The 27,430-nt window shown below is 44.8% G+C and overlaps 3 protein-coding genes across 3 annotated transcripts; all 3 read right to left on the bottom strand.

Moving 5' to 3' along the window:
* Positions 1-2,121: 2,121 nt before the first annotated feature.
* LOC133128958 (E3 ubiquitin-protein ligase TRIM35-like) lies at positions 2,122-5,794 on the bottom strand. Its single transcript, XM_061242766.1, has 5 exons — positions 5,387-5,794; positions 4,356-4,451; positions 4,006-4,270; positions 3,070-3,186; positions 2,122-2,639 (listed from the first exon to the last, which is right to left on the bottom strand). The coding sequence occupies exons 1-5, from the start codon at positions 5,792-5,794 to the stop codon at positions 2,122-2,124; spliced, it is 1,404 nt and encodes a 467-aa protein (XP_061098750.1).
* Positions 5,795-13,550: 7,756 nt separating this feature from the next.
* On the bottom strand, positions 13,551-17,545 carry LOC133128957 (E3 ubiquitin-protein ligase TRIM35-like; the record flags this gene model as incomplete). Its single annotated transcript, XM_061242765.1, has 6 exons — positions 13,551-14,074; positions 14,339-14,457; positions 15,428-15,450; positions 15,785-16,015; positions 16,101-16,196; positions 17,162-17,545. Coding segments are annotated over 6 exons (1,377 nt in total), but the record flags the coding sequence as incomplete, so codon positions are not given.
* A 5,800-nt stretch (positions 17,546-23,345) lies between these two features.
* Positions 23,346-27,430, bottom strand: LOC133129126 (E3 ubiquitin-protein ligase TRIM35-like). The gene is made up of 6 exons (XM_061242972.1): positions 27,023-27,430; positions 25,945-26,040; positions 25,633-25,859; positions 25,202-25,236; positions 24,566-24,682; positions 23,346-24,139 (listed from the first exon to the last, which is right to left on the bottom strand). The coding sequence occupies exons 1-6, from the start codon at positions 27,428-27,430 to the stop codon at positions 23,619-23,621; spliced, it is 1,404 nt and encodes a 467-aa protein (XP_061098956.1). The 3' UTR covers positions 23,346-23,618.

Below are 27,430 nucleotides of genomic sequence, written 5' to 3'. Positions count from 1 at the left end.
ACTAGCGGAAAGAAAATGTTCAAAATACACATTTCGATGTTTATTTTACTACACTTTGTCATGCTGCGCCTGTAAATTCTTCCTAAATTCACCAAAACTTGGCGTTCTAAACACAACGTGCAGTACAGCGCTCGTTGTCTGCACCATGTCATATGTGGTACCGTTGGAAAGGTCTCTCTCTCCTGCACAATGTAATCGCAACCAAGCTTGGTTATTTCCTTTGTATCAGCAACCAAACATGAAAGTACAAAGGGAGGGTTTAGCCTAAGCACGAAATTTCATTGGCTGATGCCAATTTCTGACAACGTGATTCGTTCAGACGCATCACGTGACGTGACATTGCTGACATTCCTTTTCTCCGCGGGACCTTTCAAAATGCCTAAAGAAGTGCGCGTAAAAGCTTCTCAGAAAAGACCACAACAGTTGTCACTTGCTAGAAGACACAAGGAAAAACAACGAAATGAAGCAGATGATGAAATGCCTTCACAAAGTGCATCAAAGCGCAAGCTGTCGTTAGGGAAACAGGAGTGTTTAGACCGCGAGGGAGACGAACGTGCTACACAGCAGTGGCTGATAATTCACGTAGCGCGTTTGAATGAATTGATCAGACGGGCATAGAACAAACTAGGGTGGCAGTTCTACTGGTGGCAGTGTGTGGGTGACTGTGTTACTGTGGTTCCCTGGTCTGGACCCAGGCAATTACTTTGGTTCTGTTTACACACACACACACACACATACATTTTGTGTAATTCAGTTGTGAATTTTGATGAGATTTAGATATTTAGGCTATATGATGGGCCATACATGCATTCAGTTATGAATTTTGATGAGATTTAGATATTTATATGATGACATGATGGGCCATAGATGCATTCCGTTATGAATTTTGGTGTGCGTTTTAGATATTGATATGATGATATGATGGGCCATTGCATTCAGTTACGATTTCTGATGAGTTTTAGATGTTGATATGATATGATGATATGGTATTGTTGTTGCTAAGTATTCGATTAGATATTGTGTCTGTAAATAGTGGTTTCCAATAAAAATGTATGGAATTTTACAATACAAATCTTTAAAGGCCGTTTTCTCAAAATGAGTTTTTTCTCATACTCTGAGCCAGAAATCTCCACTTCAGTAGCACTTACATACACCAAACATTCCAGTTTTCATCTGGTCTATATTCTAAAGGTTTTTACAGAAGGGTTTGTTCATATATCATTTATAGCATCATTTATATCACATTTTATTCCTAAAAACATGGCGGAAATTGATTTTTTATGACTGTTGACAATATTTTTTGATTTATAGAGTGATAAAAAGAGATATCCAAAATTCCCTCTGTAAATACCTTTGGCTCTAATATATCAACGAAATGAAACTAGAATTTTGAATCTGGCTTTATCCAATGTTCAGATTTCTGTTCTGGAAATGTATGCAAATTAGCGCATTTTTTAAGTAGATAATGCCTCATTTGCATATCTAAACATAAAATCTCAGAAAACTTGTAATACAAGAAATGATTGGCTTAGTGTAGGTAATCAACTGGGGAAGTTTCATGGTGATATCTATTAGTTAGAATTTTTACCCTATTCACCTGTAGTGTCTCGCCTTAAGACACAACCACACGTCACTGCTTATGATGATGGCTCTGTGTTTCTCAACTGATCTCAGATCAGCTCAAGTGAGTGTGGAATGAACCCAAACCCAGCGTATGAGGGGCGTATTTGTCTGTCTGCGTTCATACTGCACCGGAGAGAGAGAGAGACTTACCTCATCACACACCTGGGAGACACACTGGTGACGGGTCAGGAAAAGAGCAGCACTCTGGAGTGATTCCACTGCTGTATTTATTACACCCAACTCATTACACACACACCAGTGTACTTACAATACCACCATATACCACAGGAATTACTCAGTAATAACATTCTGAGGTTATAACAGAGAGATTAGACATTTCTCATCAAGCACAATACAATGTTTCTATTTACATATAAAATAATACACAATATTTTGTCATGATGTGTTTTTGTTTATAACATTTGTAGTAAACCTGCTCTGAGTTGATTAAATACAGTCCTTTGACTTCAAGTGATGTTTACAAACAATCCCACAGTGCTATTTTACACTTACAGACACCTTCACTGGGCTGATCCGCAAAGTCTCCACAGAAAAAAAAAAAGGAAACAGTCTCTCATTGAAGGAGTGTTTAAAAGTGTAGAGAGGAGTGTTGTCACTGGGGTCAGAGAATGACACCTCCTCCCTGTCCCAGTCCAGCTGCACTCTGACCCTCTGGAGGTCCCTCTGCACAGTGAGGTCTGTACGTGGGGAGGTTGTGGCTGTGTATTCCCCATCGCACAGCCCAATACTCCACACTCCTGCTGGGCTCACATCCGCATCCCCTTTCCTGCTGAAGGACTCTTTAACCACACCCACCCACCAGAACTCACCCCCCACTTCTACATCCCAGCAGTGTCTCCCTGAGCTGAATCCCTCAGAGCCCAGCACACAACCCCAATCAAGTCTCTCTGGATTATCAGGAACCTGCTGTCCCTCATCACTACATCTCACACTGGTCAGATCCTCAGACAGGGAGAGTTCAGGATGTGCTGTGTTTAGGTCCAGAGTCACAGGAGCTGAAGGGACAGAGAATGAGATGTCAGCACTGAGCTGCACAAAGGGAAACCATCAGACACAATGGGGTCCTCATGATATAAACTGGGTCTCACAACAACAACCATTATAGCCTCAGATACATGTGTGAGAGAAGCAGCAGAACTAAAAGACAATAATATTTCTAAGAGTCACAAGGATAGTATAATCGTTGTAAGAAGGAGCAAAGCCTGTCAGTGTTTCTGTAGCCCCTTAAAAACAGTATCACTCTTAAAGCAGCATTTTATTATGAGCATCAGTGAGATTAAGGACTGGTGCTCAGTCTCTTCACTCCAGGGCTCTCACACAGACAGGACCAATATGACTCTGACTGGCTTCATCAGCTTGTGGAAAGGATGCTGAAGATTCCCCCTGTACAGTGACAATGTGGAGCTCCCTGCCCCCAGTACTCACTGTATTGAACAGTCCCCAGCATCTTCTCCCACACTCTGTACTTCAGATTGTCCAGGTGCTTGGCCACATCAATCAGCGCTCCTGAGACCGTCTCTGGATCCCCCAGGGTGCACTGGGCTCTGTAATAATATTCAGGAGACACTTGTGCTCAGCACTTGCACTGAGAGACACACACTCACAGCCCCACTGAGAAACACACACTCACAGCCCAACTGAGAGACACACACTCACAGCCCCACTGAGAGAAACACACTCACTGCCCCACTGAGAGACACACAGTCACAGCCCCACTGAGAGATACACACTCACAGCCCCACTGAGAGAAACACACTCACAGTCCCATTCAGAGACACACACTCACAGCCCCACTGAGAAACACACACTCACAGGAGTGTGGGAGGGGGGAAGGGGGGTATTTATATTTGAGGCAAATAATATTGTAAATACTACAATATTATTAAATATATATGTTCCTCCATAGTCATTATTAAAGCGGCAGTAATTATTACAGAGAGAGAGGCATTTCAAACACATTCCACCATAGCTCACTGATAGAACACTGCAGAGCTAATAAACTACTCTTGATATTTAACCTGATGAGAGAGGATGGAGTTTGTTTACCTGTGTGTCCTTGTAGCTCTAAAATAAAGAGAGTGAATTATTATCAGCCAATACTCAGTCCATTAACACCCTGTTAGAAACCACATTAATATCTTTAAATACCTTTTGATATTATATGACATAGAAAAATGAATGTTCTGCTTTAACACTGTTATACATGTGTACAGTGTATGTTGCACGATGAAGTTGACATAAAATATTTTCAATGCTTTCAATAATTCTGCTTGATTAAGGTTTGAGGATTTTTGCAAGAATACAGAATTGTATACTATATTGTATAAATGAATGTGTGTGAGCATTAACAGCAGTGTACACAGAGTCCTACAGACACAGAGTGAACAGGTCTTACCTGCAGGAATGAGACGTCTTCAGCTCCCAGCTCCTGTTCTAAGGCTCTGATCTGTTCTGAAAGGGATGATATCTCTTCTGTCATCTTTTCAATCTTCTCCTTCATCATCCGACTCTTCTGCTCCTCTTCCTCCCTCAGTGCAGTGATCCTGGCTGCCTCTTCATCTTTTAGGAACTGCTGAAGTTTCTCAAACTCCATCTTTATCTGTCTCTCTGTGTGCTGGGCCTGGCTCTGGAATAAACATTATTCAGCATCATTTCAGCACAATCCAGAGCTGCATTTTCAACACAGTGATTTAAAGGCCTCAGTACAGTACCTTGATGTGCTCTGCTGTTTGATCACAGATTAGCTTCACTGCATTAAAGGCTTCTAGCTTCTCCTGCAGTGGAGCCAGTGCAGTCCTGAGTTTCACCTGGAAAGAAATGACAGTCCACACTTTACTGAGGAAATGGACCCACAGTAAACTTCATTGCCTACACAGAGTCCCTGCTCAGACAGAGGGGAGACAGAATGGCTCTATTCTGTTTTCACAGAAAAAATTCAATATCCATCCATCCATCCATCCATCCATCCATTATCTTAAAACGCTTATCTTGAAATGGATCGCAGTTGGGCTGGAGCCTATCCCAGCATACATTGGGTGAAAGGTAGGAATGCACCCTGGACTGGTCGCATGTCCATCGCAGGGCACACACACCATTCACTCACACACTCATACCTACGGGCAATTTAGACTCTCCAATCAGCCTAACCTGCAAGGCATTGGACTGTGGGAGGAAACCCACGCAAACATGGGGAGAACATGGAAACTCCACACAGAGAGGCCCCGGCTGACCGGAATTCGAACCCAGAACCTCCTTGCTGTGAGACATTCAATATCCAGATGTTTTCAAATGAAAATATCCTACAATGTATACTTAGTCTCTCATGACACATTAACAGTGATCTTCCATTTTAGACCACATTGTGTCAGACACATTTATCTGAGCATGAACTTTGACCCCGACTGTCCCATGCTGAGCACTGCTCCCTAACACAGCTCTGAGAACATCTCCACACTCCTGCCCCTCCCTCCTGTCTCTCTCTGTCAGTCATGTGACACGTAGTGAGGAGCTCCAACTGCAGTCAGGCCTGAGAACTAAAATGGCTCCTTTTGCAGATCATTTCACTTTGGAAATACAGTAAATACTGACATTAGAATGTGAAATCATGTCAAATCTTAACATTAAAATGTTAATTATACTTCTGTTTTCAGTTATAGTGAGAACCTTTACCATGGGCTCAGTAGATGACAGCAAAACAAATCATTTTCAATCGTCAAGAATAAATTGCGTAGTAACCAGTTACCTTATACTCTTCTGCAGCCTCCTGAACTGGTCGCATTTTGTGGTTTTCATGTTCTTTTGAAGTTTGACAGATAACACAGATGGGTATTTGATCATCCAAACAGAAGAGTTTGAGTTTCTCACTGTGCAGACTGCAGAGCACTTCAGATCCTGCTTTAGCTCTCTGACTTCTCTCCTTTAAGAACACCTCACAGGTATTCTTCAGAGACAGGCTAAGGGGAGGATGTTCCTTTGAAGATCTTCTCCTGCAAAGTGGGCACTCCTGAGATCCCTTCTGATCCCAGTACTGCTGCAGACAGGCCTTACAGAAGCTGTGACTGCAACTCAGGACAACAGGATCCCTGAAGATGTCAGAGCACACAGGACAGGAGAGCTCCTTTTCCAGGAGAGAAGGAGATCCAGACGCCATTCTGTCTCCGTCTGTTCTGAGCTCAGTAAATAAATCTGAAGGATATACAGTGAAATCATATCATAAGTTCCCCAGTGTAGCTACAGCGTCTGTCTGTGAGAAAGTGGTACACTGTAAAAGTCTGTCTTCACTTTTACACCAGCCCTGTTTTTCAGGTTCTGTCAGTTCTCTCTGATGTAATGCAAATGGAATCTCATTACCCACATAAACTCAAGCACACACCCTCCCTTACAAACATGATTCACACACAGATGCATAACTGGAGTCCACAATCCATTCCTCTTCATAATATTGTCACTGATGAAGCTGATGGAGTTAGCTGTGCTTTAGATTGGTTGAATTTCACAAATACTCATGACAGGGCAGCCTGTGGTGTAGTGGTTAAGGTAAATGACTGGGACACGCAAGGTCGGTGGTTCTAATCCTGTGTGTAGCCACAATAAGATCCGCACAGCCATTGGGCCCTTGAGCAAGGCCCTTAACCCTGCATTGCTCCAGGGGAGGATTGTCACCTGCTTAGTCTAATCAACTGCACGTCGCTCTGGATAAGAGCGTCTGCCAAATGCCACTAATGTAATAATGATTGGCTCTCAATCCAGTCTACACATGAATCCCTTCTTTTCCATTCAGAAGTAAGGTGGCTTTCATGGGGCAAGGTTCTTACACGCCTGTTTGAGTTGGGAAGCGAGGTGCGCACCTTCCTCTCAGACGCGCACTCCCCTCTTGCGCACCATCTCATTGACTCCAAATGGATATCACGTCTTGCTTAACTGGCATGCATATTTGATAAATTAAACACTCTCAACCTGCCACTACAAGGCCTCAACACTAACATCCTGACCCTCTCGGACAAACTGAACGCTTTCACAAAAAAGTTGCAGCGCTGGGCAGCCCGTGCGGAGAGTGAGGATTTTGAAATGTTTTGGGAGCTGCATGACTTTTTGGAGGAGAACGACATGAATGCCAATTCATTGAAAGCCTCAATTACCATTCATCTCCGAAATCTCCTCGACAAATTCCATCAATATTTAGAGCAAATGTAGAGCATTATGTCTGGATACGACAACCATTCACCAGCTGCTCTTCAAACGACCTGCCATCTGAGCTCAAGGATGCGCTGATTGAGCTGTCCAGTGACCGCACGTTACAGACGTTGTAACACTGGATGAATTCTGGCTGTCAATTGCGCAGGAATACGTCTTTTGGATTGACCTATCTGTGCGAGAAGACATTTTCGGCTCTGGCCTATGTAAAAAATAAATACAGCAGCGTGGAGGAAAATCTTTGTGTCGCCGTGTGCAGCATCAATCCAAGAATTAACTTGCTATGTTCGTGGAAGCAGGCCCATCCTTCTCATTAACATAGCCTATGTATGTTATTAAAGAAAATAAACCGGAGGAAGAAACTAAAATAAATAAAGCGAGATCGTTATAGCCGTGTTTCTGTCTCTCTCCGCCTCCAGATTAGCTGCTCTGGTGTTGTGACTCTTGGCTCCTGTTTTTGATCTGGACTGGATCTGATGATTTGTGCATTTGTTTAATCGTGATTGCTTTGTTTGTTCCGGTTCTTGTTCGTTTTAATAAATTGTTGTAGCCTAGGCTATTTCTTACATTGCCTTATTCGTTTTTGCTTGATTGACAGTTGTTAACATGGGTTTGGAATGGGTTTTGGGAAAGTGGGGTCGCCAGACCTCTCCAGTTTTTTTTGTGGGGTCGCCAGACAAGAAGTTTAAGAACCACTGCTGTAGCGGGTACAAGCTGACGTTAAATTGAGTGTCAAAGGGAGAGCAATATTCTGTTCCCAGAATAGAAGATTTACTTTTGCGTTTGTTTGTTTAAAAAAAAAAAAAAATCTGTAGTTGTAATTCAGGCAGACAGGTAGATGCAGGGCAGACAGAGTGTAATCTGGAAAACAGGCAGGAGTTCAAAAACCAAGAAGCCAAACCGGCAAAAGTGTAAAACTAAATCCAAAAACCAGGCAGAGATGAAAAACCAGAAAAATCCAAAAGCAGAGCAAAAGCCAGACAGAATATATCAGGGCAAAGGCACAGGGAAGAGGAGGCTAGAACCAGGGGAAAGGAAATAACAAGGGCAGAACTCGGAAACAGGGGAAGATAAACTCGCCTGAGATGAACAAATGAAACAGACCAGTATATATTTTCAAAACAGATAACAAGGGGAACAAGAATCAGGTGAGTGAACTGGAGAACAGATGATAAGGAACAGGTGAAATGAATGACAAGAGACAGGAAGGAAGTCCATATAAGGAGTGGGAGGTGGAGACACAGGTGGAACGAATGAATGAGAGAGACTGACTACGGTGAGCACAGAGGGTCACAAGGAACGAAAACGCAAAGAGCAGATACAGAAAAACACAGAACCCGACAGACATGAGTTTTTCATCCTCATGGACACACACTCAAAATGGATGGATGTGTACCGAGCCAGTTCAGCCACTGCAGCCTGAACAGCTGAGCGCCTGCACATTAGTTTCAGTAGCCATGGCAGCCAGAACTCTTGGTCTCTGATAATGGTGCCTGCTTTGTGAGTGGAGAGTTTACAGGGTTCATGAGGAAGAAACGGGCTTGCAGAGCGGCCAGTCCAAACCTTTAAGGAGATTATGAAAAACTGTCTGGAGGGAACACTGGACATGAAAGTGGCAAGAGTCTTGTTCAGCTGCAGAGCAACTCTCCAGACCAGGACAGCTCTATCGCCAGCGGGAATGTTGCTCTCCGCTGCACCCTGGACTCCATACACCCCCACCTGAAATGGAGGCGTGTCAACGGTGATGCTGTACACACAAGGAACTTCAGTCACGGACCAAAATGGATTCCTGGATACGCAGAGACGGTGACTGGACCGGTATCCTACAGAGAGAGGCTGCAGACAGGCCTTACAGAAGCTGTGACTGCAACTCAGGACAACAGGATCCCTGAAGATTTCAGAGCACACAGGACAGGAGAGCTCCTCTTCCAGGAGAGAAGGAGATCCAGACGCCATTCTGTCTCCGTCTGTTCTGAGCTCAGTAAATAAATCTGAAGGATATACAGTGAAATCATATCATAAGTTCCCCAGTGTAGCTACAGCGTCTGTCTGTGAGAAAGTGGTACACAGTAAAAGTCTGTCTTCACTTTTACACCAGCCCTGTTCTTCAGGTTCTGCCAGTTCTCTCTCATTACATTACATTACATTATTGGCATTTGGCAGACGCTCTTATCCAGAGCGACGTACAACAAAGTGCATACCCATAACCAGGGATAAGTTCGCTGAAAGACCCTAGAGGTAAGTACAATTTCAACTGCTACCTGTACAACAAAGATAAGGACAAGGGCCATTTTATTTTATTTATTTTTTTTATTTTATTTTTTTGAACAAACAAACAAACAGAGCAAAAGTCACCAAAGTTAACTATCCAAACACTGCTTACCTAGCCAACTAAAAATACCGATACACAAAGCAAGTCACAGAGACAACAATTAAGGTTCACAGGGAGGTAGGGAGGGATGGGGAGAGGTGCTGCTTGAAGAGGTGTGTCTTCAGCTTGCGCTTGAAGGTGGGGAGTGATTCTATAGTTCTGACCTCAACGGGGAGTTCGTTCCACCACCGTGGAGCCAGAAAAGACAGTAGTCGGGAGCGTGAGGTGGAGGTTCTGAGAGGGGGAGGTGCCAAGCGGCCTGTGGAGGCTGAACGAAGAGGTCTGGCAGGGGTGTAGGGTCTGATGATTTTTTGCAGATAAGCTGGGGAAGACCCTTTAACTGCTTGGAAGGCTAGCACCAATGTTTTGAATTTGATAACACAGGTGCTGTGTTAATAATGAGCGTGGTTCAGATGCCAACGCCGACGCCGGGGCCCCACACAACATTAATGCAAATGGAATCTCATTACCCATATCAACTCAAGCACACACCCTCCCTTACAAACATGATTCACACACAGATGCATAACTGGAGTCCACAATCCATTCCTCTTCATAATATCGTCACTGATGAAGCTAATGGAGTTAGCTGTGCTTTAGATTAGTTGAATTTCACGAATACTCATGACAGAGCAGCCTGTGGTGTACCGGCTAAGGTAAATGACTGGGACACCAAGGTCGGTGGTTCTAATCCTGTGTGTAGCCACAATAAGATCCGCACAGCCATTGGGCCCTTGAGCAAGACCCATAACCCCCGGACCAGCTCCATACTCAACATGCTGTGGCAGGATGGTAAGTAGCTTACTCATCAACCCCTGCGAAAAACAAGAACGGTACTTTGTATGCAACGTACCACAATTACATTTTAAAAGAATGAATCAATAAAGCAGCAGTATTTCCCAATATGCTTTATTTTGTATGAATGGGTGAATGAGAAGCATCAATTTTGAAGCGCTATATGAATGCCAACCATTTACAAAAAATATATGTATAATTTATACTCATTGATAAATACTGTATGTACATCAATGCTAGTCAACCAGGCCCTCAGAATTGGGTCATAATTTACATTACGTTACATTTTTGGTGTTTGGCAGACCCTTTGATCCTGAGCGAAGTACAGTTGATTAGACTAAGCAGGAGACAATCCTCCCCTGGAGCAATGCAGGGTTAAGGGCCTTGCTCAAGGGCCCAACGGCTGTGCGGATCGTATTGCGGCTACACTGGGATTCAAACCACCGACCTTGCCTATCCCAGTCTTTTATCTTAACCACTACGCTACAGGCCGCCCTGTCTTTGGGAATTTCTCATCTATATCACACCTTATATCCTCTCGTGCCATACACACGGGCAAAAGCCTCTTTGAATGCCTGATCCATCCCAAGCCTTCACTGCGTTCAGCAGGGACCTCTCATCATGAGGACGGTGGTCATACGAGGACAATAGTCTCTGTAGTTTCTCTGGGACGAGCCTTCCATGGAGGTCACCCAGAAATGAGAGGAGGTGCTCAGTGTTGCATGGGCCAGTCAGCGCTATGTGGAACAGCAGCCCAGCGGAGGACATTGCTGCACACATTGTTACAGTATGCTGGCTCCCCTCTGACCAGGACCATCCACTGTAGCTCTTTGTCCAATGATAAGGTGAGATGTACAGACATCCTACCTGGACATATGGGCACCTCCACTCTTTCACACACTCTCAGCTCCTCTCAAAGGGGACGGTATGCAGCCGCTTCATCATCACCTCATGTTTCCTCAGGAATGGCTGTCAAACTCACATTCTGGACATTTCCAAAAGTTGTCTGCTACGACTCTGTGATGGTGTATAATGTTTTGATATGTATGTATACCTATATATATATATATATATATATATTTCAATATGGTATTATGGTGGACAGGTCAAATTGCTGTCTAACTCAATTGCGTTATGTTTTGAACAGTTTTTAAAACATTACGTTCATCACATGCGCAAAAAGTGCTGTCGATACACAGAGTTTTGCTGGTGTTTGTGTTTGAGTGAAAAAATAATTCACGTTGACACTAAATGCATTTTGTTTGAAAGCAATGAAAAATGTCCCACTTAGACTGCTGTTGTGCGACCTGTGTTAAGAGTTTAGCCCACATAGACTGCTGTTGTGCTACCGGTGGTAAGAGTTTAGCCCACATAGACTGCTGTTGTGCTATCGGTGTTAAGAGTTTAGCCCACATAGACTGCTGTTGTGCTTCCTGTGTTAAGAGTTTAGCCCACATAGACTGCTGTTATGCTACCTGTGTTAAGAGTTTAGCCCACATAGACTGCTGTTGTGCTACCGGTGTTAAGAGTTTAGCCCACATAGACTGCTGTTGTGCTATCGGTGTTAAGAGTTTAGCCCACATAGACTGCTGTTGTGCTTCCTGTGTTAAGAGTTTAGCCCACATAGACTGCTGTTATGCTACCTGTGTTAAGAGTTTAGCCCACATAGACTGCTGTTATGCTACCTGTGTTAAGAGTTTAGCCCACATAGACTGCTGTTGTGCTACCTGTGTTAAGAGTTTAGCCCACATAGAATGCTGTTGTGCGACCTGTGTTAAGAGTTTAGCCCACATAGACTGCTGTTTTGCTACCTGTGTTAAGAGTTTAGCCCACATAGACTGCTGTTATGCTACCTGTGTTAAGAGTTTAGCCCACATAGACTGCTGTTGTGCTATCTGTGTTAAGAGTTTAGCCCACATAGAATGCTGTTGTGCGACCTGTGTTAAGAGTTTAGCCCACATAGACTGCTGTTTTGCTACCTGTGCTCAGAGTTTTGAAAAGGTGTACTCGGTACTGGGACGTAGATCCCTGAAATATTCTATTGCCTAAAGGACTGGAAGAAACATATCGAATGTGTTTTCAACAGGAAACCCAAAAGATATGAGGAAATGCTTAGTCACACTGCTATTTGAAAATGTAATTTTAATTCTGAATGTTGAAGAAACCGGACCTCTAAAATCACGTGCTGAAGATGCCTGACATCCTTGCAAGGATGAGTCCCACGTGTGCTGGTCTATAGGGCAGTAATGGCCCATGTGTGCTGGTCTACAGGGCAGTAATGGCCCATGTGTGCTGGTCTACAGGGCAGTAATGGCCCATGTGTGCTGGTCTACAGGGCAGTAATGGCCCATGTGTGCTGGTCTACAGGGCAGTAATGGCCCATGTGTGCTGGTCTACAGGGCAGTAATGGCCCATGTGTGCTGGTCTACAGGGCAGTAATGGCCCATGTGTGCTGGTCTACAGGGCAGTAATGGCCCATGTGTGCTGGTCTACAGGGCAGTAATGGCCCATGTGTGCTGGTCTACAGGACAGTAATGGTCCATGTGTGCTGGTCTACAGGGCAGTAATGGCCCATGTGTGCTGGTCTACAGGGCAGTAATGGCCCATGTGTGCTGGTCTACAGGGCAGTAATGGCCCATGTGTGCTGGTCTACAGGGCAGTAATGGCCCATGTGTGCTGGTCTACAGGGCAGTAATGGCCGCTTGCCTGTCTTACTGTATGTCAGCGTTAGCAGCAGGCAGTGCAGCTGTGGCACAAGTCAGATTGCAGATTGATGGAGCAGCACAGTTTATGAATGAAGCTGAACACAATTCTTTGCTCTCCATATCGTGAAACTGGTTGTAACAATAGAAGTCATAAAAATCCTAGAAATATGCAATGAAACACAAAAGGTGGTTTGGTATTGTTCTTTTTTGAATTGGATTGAAACCACTCCAATCGGACACTGATTGATATTACGCTACCTTTGAGTGACATTCACACTGTACTACAGCTGCTGTCTCCATGGCGATGGCCTTTTATGTGTTACCACGACGACCCTGCTTAAAACACAACCACACGTCACTGCTTATGATGATGGCTCTGTGTTTCTCAACTAATCTCAGATCAGCTCAAGTGAGTGTGTAATGAACCCAAACCCAGCGTATGAGGGGCGTATTTGTCTCTGTCTGTGTTCATACTGCACCGGAGAGAGAGACTTACCTCATCACACACCTGGGAGACACACTGGTGACGGGACAGGAAAAGAGCAGCACTCTGGAGTGATTCCACTGCTGTATTTATTACACCCCAACTCATTACACACACACCAGTGTACTTACAGTACCACCATATACCACAGAAATTACTCAGTTAAAACATTCTGAGGTTATATCAGAGAGATTAGACATTTCTCACCAAGCACAATACAATGTTTGTATTTACATTTGAAATAATAGAGAATATTTTGTAATGATGTGTTATTGTTTATAACATTTGTAATAAACATGCTCTGAGTTCAAATACAGTCCTTTGACTTCAACTGATGTTTACAAACAATCCCACAGTGCTATTTAACACTTACAGACACAGCCAGTGGGCAGATCCGCAAAGTCTTCACAGAACTAAAGAATGGAAACAGTCTCTCAGTGAAGGAGTGGTTAAAAGTGTAGAGAGGAGTGTTGTTACTGGGGTCAGAGAATGACACCTCCCCTCTGTCCCAGTCCAGCTGCACTCTGACCCTCTGGAGGTCCCTCTGCACAGTGAGGTGTTTACGTGGGGAGGTCATGGCTGTGTATTTCCCATCGTATAGCCCTATACTCCACACTCCTCCTGCTGGGCTCGCATCCACACGCCCTTTCCTGCTGATGGACTCTTTAACCACACCCACCCGCCAGGCCACACCCCCCACTTCTACATCGCAGCAGTGTCTCCCTGAGCTGAATCCCTCAGAGCCCAGCACCCAACCCCACCCATCAAATCTCTCTGGATTATCAGGAACCTGCTGTCTCTCTTCACTCCATCTCACACTGGTCAGATCCTCAGAAAATGAGAGTTTGGGATGTGCTGAATTTGGGTCCAGAGTCACAGGAGCTGAAGGGACAGAGAATGAGACGTCAGCACTGAGCTGCACACTGTCAGTGTTTCTGTAGCCCCTTAAATACAGTATCACTCTTCAAGCAGCATTTTATTATGAGCATCAGTGAGATTAAGGACTGGTGCTCAGTCTCTTCACTCCAGGGCTCTCACACAGACAGGACCAATATGACTCTGACTGGCTTCATCAGCTTGTGGAAAGGATGCTGAAGATTCCCCCTGTACAGTGACACTGTGGAGCTCCCTGCCCCCAGGACTCACTGTATTGAACAGTCCCCAGCATCTTCTCCCACACTCTGTACTTCAGATTGCCCAGGTGCTTGGCCACATCAATCAGCGCTCCTGAGACCTTCTCTGGATCCCCCAGGGTGCACTGGGCTCTGCAATAAATATTCAGGAGTCACTTGTGCTGTGGGCAGGGTTTCATTACCATAGAAGATTATCAGCAGCAACATCAGATCTTCATTCTGTAAGAAAATGGCTCCATCCCTCCCAGCATTCTGCCACACAGCCCCACTGAGAGACACACATTCACAGCCCCACTGAGAGACACACACTCACAGCCCCACTGAGAGACACACACTCACAGCCCCACTGAGAAACACACTCACAGCCCCACTGAGAGACACACACTCACATCCCCACTGACACACACTCACAGCCCCACTGAGAAACACACACTCACAGCCCCACTGAGAGACACACACTCACAGCCCCACTGAGAGACACACACTCACAGCCCCACTGAGAGACACACACTCACAGCCCCACTGAGAAACACACACTCACAGCCCCACTGAGAGACACACACTCACAGCCCCACTGAGAAACACACACTCACAGCCCCACTGAGAAACACACACTCACAGCCCCACTGAGAGACACACACTCACAGCCCCACTGAGAGACACACACTCCCAGCCTGACCCCACTGAGAGAAACACACTCAAGGCCTGACCCCACTGAGAGACACACACTCACAGCCCCACTGAGAGACACACACTCACAGCCCCACTGAGAGACACACACTCACAGCCCCACTGAGAAGTACACACTCACAGCCCCACTGAGAAACACACACTCACAGGAGTGTGGGAGGGGGGAAGGGGGGTATTTATATTTGAGGCAAATAATATTGTAAATACTTTAATATTATTATATATATATGTTCCTCCATAGTCATTATTAAAGCAGCAGTAATTATTAAAGAGAGAGAGAGAGAGAGAGAGAGAGAGAGAGAGAGAGAGAGGCATTTCAAACACATTCCACAGTAGCTCACTGATAGAACACTGCAGGCTAATAAACTACTCTTGATATTTAACCTGATGAGAGAGGATGGAGTTTGTTTACCTGTTTTGTGTGTCCTTGTAGCTCTAAAATAAAGAGAGTGAATTATTATCAGCCAATACTCAGTCCATTAACACCATGTTAGGAACCACATTAATATCTTTAAATACCTTTTGATATTATATGACATAGAAAAATAAATGTTCTGCTTTAACACTGTTATACATGTGTACAGTGTATGTTGTACGATGAAGTTGACTTAAAACATTTGCAATGCTTTCAATAATTCTGCTTGATTAAGTTTTGAGGAGATTGAATGATTTTTGCAAGAATAGAGAATACTATATTGTATAAATGAATGTGTGTGAGCATTAACATCAGTGTACATAGTCCTACAGACACAGAGTGAACAGGTCTTACCTGCAGGAATGAGATGTCTTCAGCTCCCACCTCCTGTTCTATGGCTTTGATCTGTTCTGAAAGGGATGATATCTCTACTGTCATCTTCTCAATCTTCTCCTTCATCATCCGACTCTTCTGCTCCTCTTCCTCCCTCAGTGCAGTGATCCTGGCTGCCTCTTCATCTTTTAGGAACTGCTGAAGTTTCTCAAACTCCATCTTTATCTGTCTCTCTGTGTGCTGGGCCTGGCTCTGGAATAAACATTATTCACCATCATTTCAGTACAATCCAGTGCTGCATTTTCAACTCTGTGATTTAAAGGCCTCAGTTCAGTACCTTGATGTGCTCTGCTGTTTGATCACAGATTAGCTTCACTGCATTAAAGGCTTCTCGCTTCTCCTGCAGTGGAGCCAGTGCAGTCCTGAGTTTCTCCTGGAAAGAAATGACAGAGTCCACACTTTACTGAGGAAACAGACCCACAGTAAACTTCACTGCCTACAGACAGAATGGCTCTATTCTGTTTTCACAGACAAAATTCAATATCCAACCATCCATCCATCCATTTTCTTAACCCACTTATCCTGAACAGGGTCACAGGGGGGCTGGAGCCTATCCCAGCATACATTGGGTGAAAGGCAGGAATACACCCTGGACAGGTCGCCAGTCCATCGCAGGGCACACACACCATTCACTCACACACTCATACCCACGGGCAATTTAGACTCTCCAATCAGCCTAACCTGAATGTCTTTGGACTGTGGGAGGAAACCGGAGTACCCAGAGGAAACCCACATGAACACGGGGAGAACATACAAACTCCACACAGAGAGGCCCCAGCCGACCGGGATTCAAACCCAGAACCTCCTTGCTGTGAGGCATTCAATATCCAGATGTTTTAAAATGAAAATATCCTACGATGTATACTTCGTCTCTCATGACACATTAACAGTGATCTTCCATCTGAGACCACATTGACACATTTATCTGAGCATGAACTTTGACCCCGACTGTCCCATGCTGAGCACTGCTCCCTAACACAGCTCTGAGAACGTCTCCACACTCCTGCCCCTCCCTCCTGTCTCTCTCTGTCAGTCATGTGACACGTAGTGAGGAGCTCCAACTGCAGTCAGGCCTGAGAACTAAAATGGCTCCTTTTGCAGATCATTTCACTTTGGAAATACAGTAAATACTTACATTAGAATGTGAAATAATGAAACATTTTAATATTTAATGTTAATTATACTTCTGTTTTCAGTTATACTGATAACCTTCACCAAGGGCTACGTAGATGACAGCAAAGCAAATTTTTTTCAATCAACAATTTTCTGATGAAATTTGTAAAATATAAAGTTAATAAAATGAATTATGAATGTGTGAATTGCGTTATAACCAGTTACCTTATACTCTTCTGCAGCCTCCTGAACTGGTCGCATTTTGTGGTTGTCATGGTTTTTGGAAATTTGACAGATAGCACAGATAGGTATTTGATCCTCCAAACAGAAGACTTTGAGTTTCTCACTGTGCAGACTGCAGAACACTTCAGATACTGCTTTAGCTCTCTGACTTCTCTCCTTTAAGAACGTCTCACAGATATTCCTCAGAGACAGGTTAGTGAGAGGATGTTCCTTCGAAGATCTTCTCCTGCAAACTGGGCACTCCTGAGATCCCTTCTGATCCCAGTACTGCTGCAGACAGGCCTTACAGAAGCTGTGACTGCAACTCAGGACAACAGGATCCCTGAAGATTTCAGTGCACACAGGACAGGAGAGGTCCTCTTCCAGGAGAGAAGGAGATCCAGACGCCATTCTGTCTCCGTCTGTTCTGAGCTCAGTAAATCAATCTGAAGGATATACAGTGAAATCATATCATAAGTTCCCCAGTGTAGCTACAGCGTCTGTCTGTGAGAAAGTGGTACACTGTAAAAGTCTGTCTTCACTTTTACACCAGCCCTGCTCTTCAGGTTCTGCCAGTTCTCTCTCATGTATTAATGCAAATGGAATCGCATTATCCACATAAACTCAAGCACACACCCTCCCTAACAAACATGATTCACACACAGATGCATAACTGGAGTCCACAATCCATTCGTCTTCATAATATGAAGCTAGGTAGCTGTGCTTTAGATTAGTTGAATTTCACAAATATTGAAAGAGCAGCCTGTGGTGTAGTGGTTAAGGTAAATGACTGGGACACCAAGGTCGGTGGTTCTAATCCCAGTGTAGCCACACTGCCATTGGGCCCTTGAGCAAGGCCCTTAACCCTGCATTGCTCCAGGGGAGGATTGTCTCCTGCTTAGTCTACTCAACTGCACGTCGCTCTGGATAAGAGCGTCTGCCAAATGCCACTAATGTAATAATGATTGGCTCTCAATTCAGTTCTGTCCAGAGCAGTTCTGTCCAGTCCAGTTCTGTCCTGTTTCTTCCTCAGGTGTACCACCCTGGTTTGTCCACAAGAGTGCACTGCAGAGTAAACCAAAGCCATGGGATGCAGATAATTGATGCAAAGCCAAATCCGTATGAAATGCATTCAATTAAAGACTTTAAAAACGCTTTAAAAAGCGAAACACCTTTTGAACACGGACGACAGTACATACAGACACACGTGCGTTTTTTTAACCGTTCGGTCAGGAAATCTTCCCAGTGGATAAACCAAGGGAATTCTGGAGAGTAGTAATTATGCACGGGACTGGTAAAATAAGACTAGATTTTTTCAATATTAATAGATGCGTATGTGGGAGAGATGTAGGCCTTCTCATTGCATACAGGCTCCATACCAAAAAAAGAAAGACAATTATCAGAACAATTACGTTGAATTTTACATTTAAAAGCGTCAGTTTTATATGGGCATGCACATGTGTTGAAAACCGCCCGTAGCATGTTTTCGTCTTCTACGTCCCCCACCCCATCATGAGGAGACTCATGAGCGAGTGACACTGCTCGAGGAACATTCCAGTCTGAAGCCAAGCGAGGTGGTTCAGTGCTTCAAACTCAAACTCTAACCTGGAGGTTCAGGCAACTGGGGGAATCCATGTTGAGCTATGTGGTCGTGTGGAGAAAATCAGCACGGGACTGAAATGATGGGGCGGAGCAGACAGAAATGCCACGAGAGAGAGACTGGTTTGTGGAGCTGGAGATGACCGTATTCGGCACCGTCTGTTTGTCGGAAACGGACCGGACTTTTGAACAGGCGCTGAGCGCAGCACAAGTGTTGGAAGGGGCAAACAAAGACGTGCCAGATTTACAGACTCATCATTCAGAGGCCTCTCCTTCTGCAAGCAGCCCAGATGTACACAAGATGGCCGCCACACAACCAGAGCAGAGAGGGGAACAGCCCAGATAAACACAAGATGGCCGCCGCACAACCAGAGCGGAGAGGGGAGCAGCGCTGAGCGTGCTACAGGTGCGGCTGGGAGCAGCACATTGCCAGTGAGTGTCGTTTCATTTCAGAAAACTGCCACAGATGCGGCAAGAAGGGGCACATTCAGTAAGTATGCAGATGTAGAGCAGCATCAGATGCAGCACAGTGTGAAGGGGGAGGATGGAAGACAGGCAAACAAGGGCAGGCACAAAGAACACATCACGTCACTGGAAGAGAGGAAAATGACTTGGAAGAGGAACAGCGGACATGTTTGTAATGCTTGCCGTAAATGACACGGTGATTCCCAAAGTAGCACCCCTCGCCATAATGTTGAGGGGATATGAGACAGAGACGCAGTTTGAAGTGGACGCGCTGGAGTAACTCTAATGAACGAGTCTGACTCTACAGCGCTATGGAACAGGGAAGTAACGCCAGAGCTGAAGACAGGCCCTCTCAAGCTGAAAACTTACACAGGCCAAAAGGTAGTGATACTGGGTTCTGTGAGAGTGATGGTAAAACACAAGGACGCTGTAAAGAACCTTCCTGTAGTAGAAGTACTGGGAACAGGACCAAATGTACGAGGGAGAGGCTGGATAAAAGAACTAGGTTTAGAATGGAGCTCTGTAAATCAACCGACAGACACTAAAGTAGAGACATTGAAGGAGTGCTCAGACAAAACCAAGCGGTGTTCAAAGAGCAGCTGGGTAAGCTGAATGGACCACCAGCAAACATCTACGTGGATAAGGAAGCCACTCCTAGATTCTTTAAACCAAGACCAGTCCCCTATGCTATGGGAGCGAAAGTGGAAGCAGAGCTTGACCACCTGCTGAGAGAGGAGGTGTACTCCTGTATATCTGTACTCTAACCAGAGAACTCAGTGAGGCTCTGTACTCTAACCAGAGAACTCAGTGAGGCTCTGTACTCTAACCAGAGAACTCAGTGAGGCTCTGTACTCTAACCAGAGAACTCAGTGAGGCTCTGTACTCTAACCAGAGAACTCAGTGAGGCTCTGTACTCTAACCAGAGAACTCAGTGAGGCTCTGTACTCTAACCAGAGAACTCAGTGAGGCTCTGTACTCTAACCAGAGAACTCAGTGAGGCTCTGTTCTCTAACCAGAGAACTCAGTGAGCACCTGTACTCTAACCAGAGAACTCAGTGAGCCTCTGTACTCTAACCAGAGAACTCAGTGAGGCTCTGTACTCTAACCAGAGAACTCAGTGAGGCTCTGTACTCTAACCAGAGAACTCAGTGAGGCTCTGTACTCTAACCAGAGAACTCAGTGAGCACCTGTACTCTAACCAGAGAACTCAGTGAGGCTCTGTACTCTAACCAGAGAACTCAGTGAGGCTCTGTACTCTAACCAGAGAACTCAGTGAGGCTCTGTACTCTAACCAGAGAACTCAGTGAGGCTCTGTACTCTAACCAGAGAACTCAGTGAGGCTCTGTCCTCTAACCAGAGAACTCAGTGAGGCTCTGTACTCTAACCAGAGAACTCAGTGAGGCTCTGTTCTCTAACCAGAGAACTCAGTGAGCACCTGTACTCTAACCAGAGAACTCAGTGAGCCTCTGTACTCTAACCAGAGAACTCAGTGAGGCTCTGTACTCTAACCAGAGAACTCAGTGAGGCTCTGTACTCTAACCAGAGAACTCAGTGAGGCTCTGTACTCTAACCAGAGAACTCAGTGAGCCTCTGTACTCTAACCAGAGAACTCAGTGAGCCTCTGTACTCTAACCAGAGAACTCAGTGAGTCTCTGAACTCTAACCAGATCACTCAGCACAGAGGCTCTGTAGCGCAGTGATTCTTAAACTAGGGGTAAAACTTTTGTGGGGTCGCCAAATGATTTGTTTCTTCAGTCGGAAATTAGCCTGTTATTACGCCAGGTGAAACAACAAAAAATAAAATGTCAATAAAACATAAATCTGCCTTTTTCTAATTCCTACACGCTGTTAAGAGAAGAGAGAGAGAAAAAGTAATCTGTCATTCAATGGCTCTGGTTTAGTATGGGCTACTGGTCAACTTCTTCCCGGTTTTTTTTAAATAAAACAAAACAAAATGACATAGGCTACTTGCCACGTTTCTTGCGTTACTAGCCACGATAACTTGCATGGAAAATGGACAGGTGGCTGCTAAAAAAATCTGATAAAAGCTCAGAAGTGCCATCTACCAGTGCGTCTACTCTTCCGCGATCCTCAGATGGGACAAGTCTACAGGCCGGTGAGAATAAAAAAGAAACACCAACGAGGCGTCGCCACTATCAGAAAGAATTTCTGAAATATGGATTCACGTGCCAAGTTAAAAATGAGCTCGACCACCCACAGTGTGTAATTTGCGGCGATGTTCTGGCAAATGAGAGTTTAAAATATGTCAAAAGAAAACGACATCTCGAAAGCCGACATCCCGATGACATTCTTTCTGCGAAAAGAAGCTGCGCTGCATGGGCAAAAGACTGTAGCGCGTGGGCAAGCTACTATGCCCACCAAAGCCTTGGCAGCGTCATACGAAGTGGCCCACCTTGTAGCAAAAGCACAAATGCCACGCACAACTGCTGAAAGCCTCATCCTTCCTGCAGCAATTGCGATGACCACCGCAATGCATGGTGAAAAGATTGCAAGTGCGCTCAAACAAATCCCCCTCTCCAATGATATCATGTCCAAGCGCATTAACGAGATCGCTAATGACATTAAATGCCAGCTAATCGAGAGAGTAAAAAACTGCCGGTTTTCTTTGCAGTTAGACGAGTCTACTGACTTGATTAATGTCGCGCACTGAATGGTATTTATTCGCTACCGTTATGACGGGAAACTTCATGAGGACATGCTGTTCTGCTCTCCGATGGAAGGAAGGTGTACCGGAGGTGACATTTTTAACTGTCTTAATGGTTGGATGGAGGAGGCAGGGCTGTATTGGGATAACTGCATAAGCATATGCACTGACGGTGCCGGAGCTATGCTGGGGAAAATAAAGGACTGAAAGCAAAGGTCCTTAGCGTTGCACCGCACGTCAAGTTCACTCACTGCATTATCCACAGGGAGGCCCTGGCATCCAAGACCCTTGAGCCCGATCTTAAAGATGTTCTCCAAACAGCAATCAAAATAGTGAATTTCATTAAATCGCGCCCACTAAATTCCAGACTCTAAATAAATAACTAAAATAAATAAAGTGAGATCGTTATTGCCGTGTTTCTGTCTCTCTCCGCCTCCAGATTAGCTGCTCTGGTGTTGTGACTCTTGGCTCCCGTTTTTGATCTGGACTGGATCTGATGATTTTGCATTTGTTTAATAGTGATTGCTTTGTTTGTTCCGTTTCTTGTTCGTTTTAATAAAGTGTTGTAGCCATGGCTATTTCTTACAAGAATTTATAATCTTATTTTTTCAGATTATGAAAATAATTGCTGAGAAGTAAAAATGAACTTTGCAGTGGTTATTGTAGAACGATTAGACTGGTAAGTAGAGTTATAGTAGGTAAAAATGTTTGGTGGCAGGAGATGGAGTGGAGTGGCGTGAGACTGCCAGTTCTGATGCCACTAGAGGGCGGTAGAGTCACTGTTACGCAGCAGCGTCGGGGTGAAGAAGGAGTGAAGAAGTCGGCTGTCAGAAGAGGTGTGTGAGTCACACTCGTTTCTCTGGTCCTGTTCAACTTCCAATGAAAGTAACGATACAGATATCTCCTGTCTTTACGTTACTGCACACACAATCCCAGCGCTCCATTACAACTGCTATGAGCACTATTTTATTTGTGCCAAGAGGATGCGTTTTAAACAATGAAATGTATTCTGAGATGTGTATAGTAGCCTAAGGTGGAAGCTTGATTTTTGGTTCTTCAGAGCATCTCTGGAGGTTAGACTCAATAAAGTAGGATCCTTACTGATTCCACCCTCTTTTGTGTTTTTCCTGAAATGATTGGCAGACCTGAACACCCAATCACAGCACTGCAGCACACTTTCTGCGCTGAGATTCTTTTTCAACCAGGGAGCCTTGGGGGCCTCCACTGATCTCAGATCAGCTCAAGTGAGTGTGGAATGAGCCCAAACCCAGCGTATGAGGGGTGTATTTGTCTCTGTCTGCGTTCATACTGCACCGGAGAGAGAGACTTACCTCATCACACACCTGGGAGACACACTGGTGACGGGTCAGGAAAAGAGCAGCACTCTGGAGTGATTCCACTGCTGTATTTATTAAACCCCAACTCATTACACACACACACCAGTGTACTTACAATACCAGCATATATCACAGAAATGACTCATTACACACACACCAGTGTACTTACAATACCACCATGTACCACAGGAATTACTCAGTAATAACATTCTGAGGTTATAACAGAGAGATTAGACATTTCTCATCAAGCACAATACAATGTTTCTATTTACATTTCAAATAAAGCACAATATTTTGTAGTGTTTTTGTTTATAACATTTTTAGTAAACCTGCTCTGAGTTGATCAAATACAGTACTTTGACTTCAACTGATGTTTACAAACAATCCCACAGTGCTATTTTACACTTAGAGACACCTTCAGTGGGCAGATCCGCACTGTCTCCACAGGACTAAAGACTGGAAACAGTCTCTCAGTGAAGGAGTGTTCAAAAGTGTAGAGAGGAGTGTTGTCCCTGGGGTCAGAGAATGACACCTCCCCCCTGTCCCAGTCCAGCTGCACTCTGACCCTCTGGAGGTCCCTTTGCACAGTGAGGAGTGTGAGTGGGGAGGTCAGGGCTCTGTATTTCCCATCGCACAGCTCTATACTCCACACTCCTGCTGCTGGGCTCACATACCCACCCCCTTTCCTGCTGATGGACTCTTTAACCACACCCACCCGCCAGGCCACACCCCCCACTTCTACATCCCAGCAGTGTCTCCCTGAGCTGAATCCCTCAGAGCCCAGCACCCACAACCAATCAAATCTCTCTGGATTATCAGGAACCTGCTGTCTCTCACCACTGCGTCTCACACTGGTCAGATCCTCAGACAGTGAGAGTTTGGGATATGCTGTGTTTGGGTCCAGAGTCACAGGAGCTGAAGGGACAGAGAATGAGACGTCAGCACTGAGCTGTACAAAGGGAAACCGTCAGACACAATGGGGTCCTCTTGATATAAACTGGGTTTCACAACAACAACCATTATAACCTCAGATACATGTGTGAGAGAAGCAGCAGAACCAAAAGACAATAATATTTCTTAAGTCACAAGGATTGTATAATATAGTAATAAGAAGGAGCAAAGCCTGTCAGTGTTTCTGTAGCAAATACAGTATCACTTTGAAAGCAGCATTTTATTATGAGCATCAGTGAGATTAAGGACTGGTGCTCAGTCTCTTCACTCCAGGGCTCTCACATAGACAGGACCAATATGACTCTGACTGGCTTCATCAGCTTGTGGAAAGGATGCTGAAGATTCCCCCTGTACAGTGACAATGTGGAGCTCCCTGCCCCCAGTACTCACTGTATTGAACAGTCCCCAGCATCTTCTCCCACACTCTGTACTTCAGATTGCCCAGGTGCTTGGCCACATCAATCAGCGCTCCTGAGACCGTCTCTGGATCCCCCAGGGTGCACTGGGCTCTGCAATAATATTCAGGAGTCACTTGTGCTGTGGGCGTAGAAGATTATCAGCAGCAACATCAGATCTTCATTCTGGAAGAAAATGGCTCCATCCCTCCCAGCATTCTGCCACACAGCCCCACTGAGAGACACACACTCACAGCCCCATTGAGAAACACACTCACAGCCCCATTGAGAAACACACACTCACAGCCCCACTGAGAGACACACACTCACAGCCCCACTGAGAGACACACACTCACAGCCCCACTGAGAAACACACACTCACAGCCCCATTGAGAAACACACACTCACAGCCCCAGTGAGAAACACACAGTCACAGCCCCACTGAGGGACACACACTCGTAGGAGTGTGGGAGGGGGGAAGGGGGGTATTTATATTTGAGGCAAATAATATTGTAAATACTTCAATATTATTATATATATATGTTCCTCCATAGTCATTATTAAAGCTGCAGTAATTATTACAGAGAGAGAGGCATTTCAAACACATTCCACAGTAGCTCACTGATAGAACACTGCAGAGCTAATAAACTACTCTTGATATTTAACCTTATGAGAGAGGATGGAGTTTGTTTACCTGTTTTGTGTGTCCTTGTAGCTCTGAAATAAAGAGAGTGAATTATTATCACTGTAGCAATACTCTGTCCATTAAGACCATGCTAGGAACCACATTAATCTCTTTAAATACCTTTTGATATTATATGACATAGAAAAATAAATCTTCTGCTTTAACACTGTTATACATGTGTACAGTGTATGTTGCATGATAGCATTGATTTAAAACACTTTCCCTGCAAGACAATAATTCTGCTTGATTAAGTTTTGAGGAGATTGAATGACTTTTGCAAGAATAGAGAATACTATATTGTATAAATGAATGTGTGTGAGCATTAACAGCAGTGTACATAGAGTCCTACAGACACAGAGTGAACAGGTCTTACCTGCAGGAATGAGATGTCTTCAGCTCCCAGCTCCTGTTCTAAGGCTCTGATCTGTTCTGAAAGGGATGATATTTCTTCCGTCATCTTCTCAATCTTCTCCTTCATCATCCGACTCTTCTGCTCCTCTTCCTCCCTCAGTGCAGTGATCCCGGCTGCCTCTTCATCTTTTAGGAACTGCTGAAGTTTCTCAAACTCCATCTTTATCTGTCTCTCTGTGTGCTGGGCCTGGCTCTGGAATAAACATTATTCAGCATCATTTCAGCACAATCCAGTGCTGCATTTTCAACACTGTGATTTAAAGGCCTCAGTTCAGTACCTTGATGTGCTCTGCTGTTTGATCACAGATTAGCTTCACTGCATTAAAGGCTTCTAGCTTCTCCTGCAGTGGAGCCAGTGCAGTCCTGAGTTTCTTCTGGAAAGAAATGAGTCCACACTTTACTGAGGAAACGGACAGACAGTAAACTTCATTGCCTACAGACAGCACAAGAGTCCCTGCTCAGACAGAGGGGAGACAGAATGGCTCTATTCTGCTTTCACAGACAAAATTCAATATCCATCCATCCATCCATCCATTATCTTAACCCGCTTATCCTGAACAGGGTCACAGGGGGGCTGGAGCCTATCCCAGCATACATTGGGCGAAAGGCAGGAATATACCCTGGACAGGTCGCCAGCCCATCGCAGGGCACACACACCATTCGCTCACACACTCATACCTACGGGCAATTTAGACTCTCCAATCAGCCTAACCTGCATGTCTTTGGACTGTGGGATGAAACCCACGCAAACACGGGGCGAACATGCGAGCTCCACACAGAGAGGCCCCGGCTGACAAGGATTCAAACCCAGAACCTCCTTGCTGTGAGGCATTCAATATCCAGATGTTTTAAAATGAAAATATCCTACAATGTATACTTAGTCTCTCATGACACATTAACAGTGATCTTCCATCTTAGACCACATTGTTTCAGACACATTTATCAGAGCATGAACTTTGACCCCGACTGTCCCATGCTGAGCACTGCTCCCTAACACAGCTCTGAGAACGTCTCCACACTCCTGCCCCTCCCTCCTGTCTCTCTCTGTCAGTCATGTGACACGTAGTGAGGAGCTCCAACTGCAGTCAGGCCTGAGAACTAAAATGGCTCCTTTTGCAGATCATTTCACTTTGGAAATGCAATAAATACTTACATTAGAATGTGAAAATAGTGAAACATTTTAATATTCAATGTTAATTATACTTCTGTTTTCAGTCTGATAACCTTCACCAAGGGCTCAGTAGATGAAAGCAAAACAAATCATTTTTAGTCAGCAAGAATTTTCTGATGAAATTTGTAAAATATAAAGTTAATAAAAGAAATTATGAATGTGTAAATTGTGTTTTAACCGGTTACCTTATACTCTTCTGCAGCCTCCTTAACTGGTCGCATTTTGTGGTTTTCATGTTTTTTGGAAATTTGACAGATAACACAGATGGGTATTTGATCATCCAAACAGAAGACTTTGAGTTTCTCACTGTGCAGACTGCAGAGCACTTCAGATCCTGCTTTAGCTCTCTGACTTCTGTCCTTTAAGAACATCTCACAGATATTCTTCAGAGACAGGTTAATGGGAGGATTTTCCTTTGAAGATCTTCTCCTGCAAACTGGGCACTCCAGAGATCCCTTCTGATCCCAGTACTGCTGCAGACAGACCTTACAGAAGCTGTGGCTGCAACTCAGGACAACAGGATCCCTGAAGATTTCAGAGCACACAGGACAGGAGAGCTCCTCTTCCAGGAGAGAAGGAGATCCAGACGCCAT

This window comes from Conger conger, chromosome 5, assembly GCF_963514075.1.
Source record: "Conger conger chromosome 5, fConCon1.1, whole genome shotgun sequence".
Lineage (NCBI taxonomy): Eukaryota > Metazoa > Chordata > Actinopteri > Anguilliformes > Congridae > Conger > Conger conger.
Note: the sequence above shows the minus strand (reverse complement) of the source record. Positions and strands in the feature narration are given on the sequence as shown.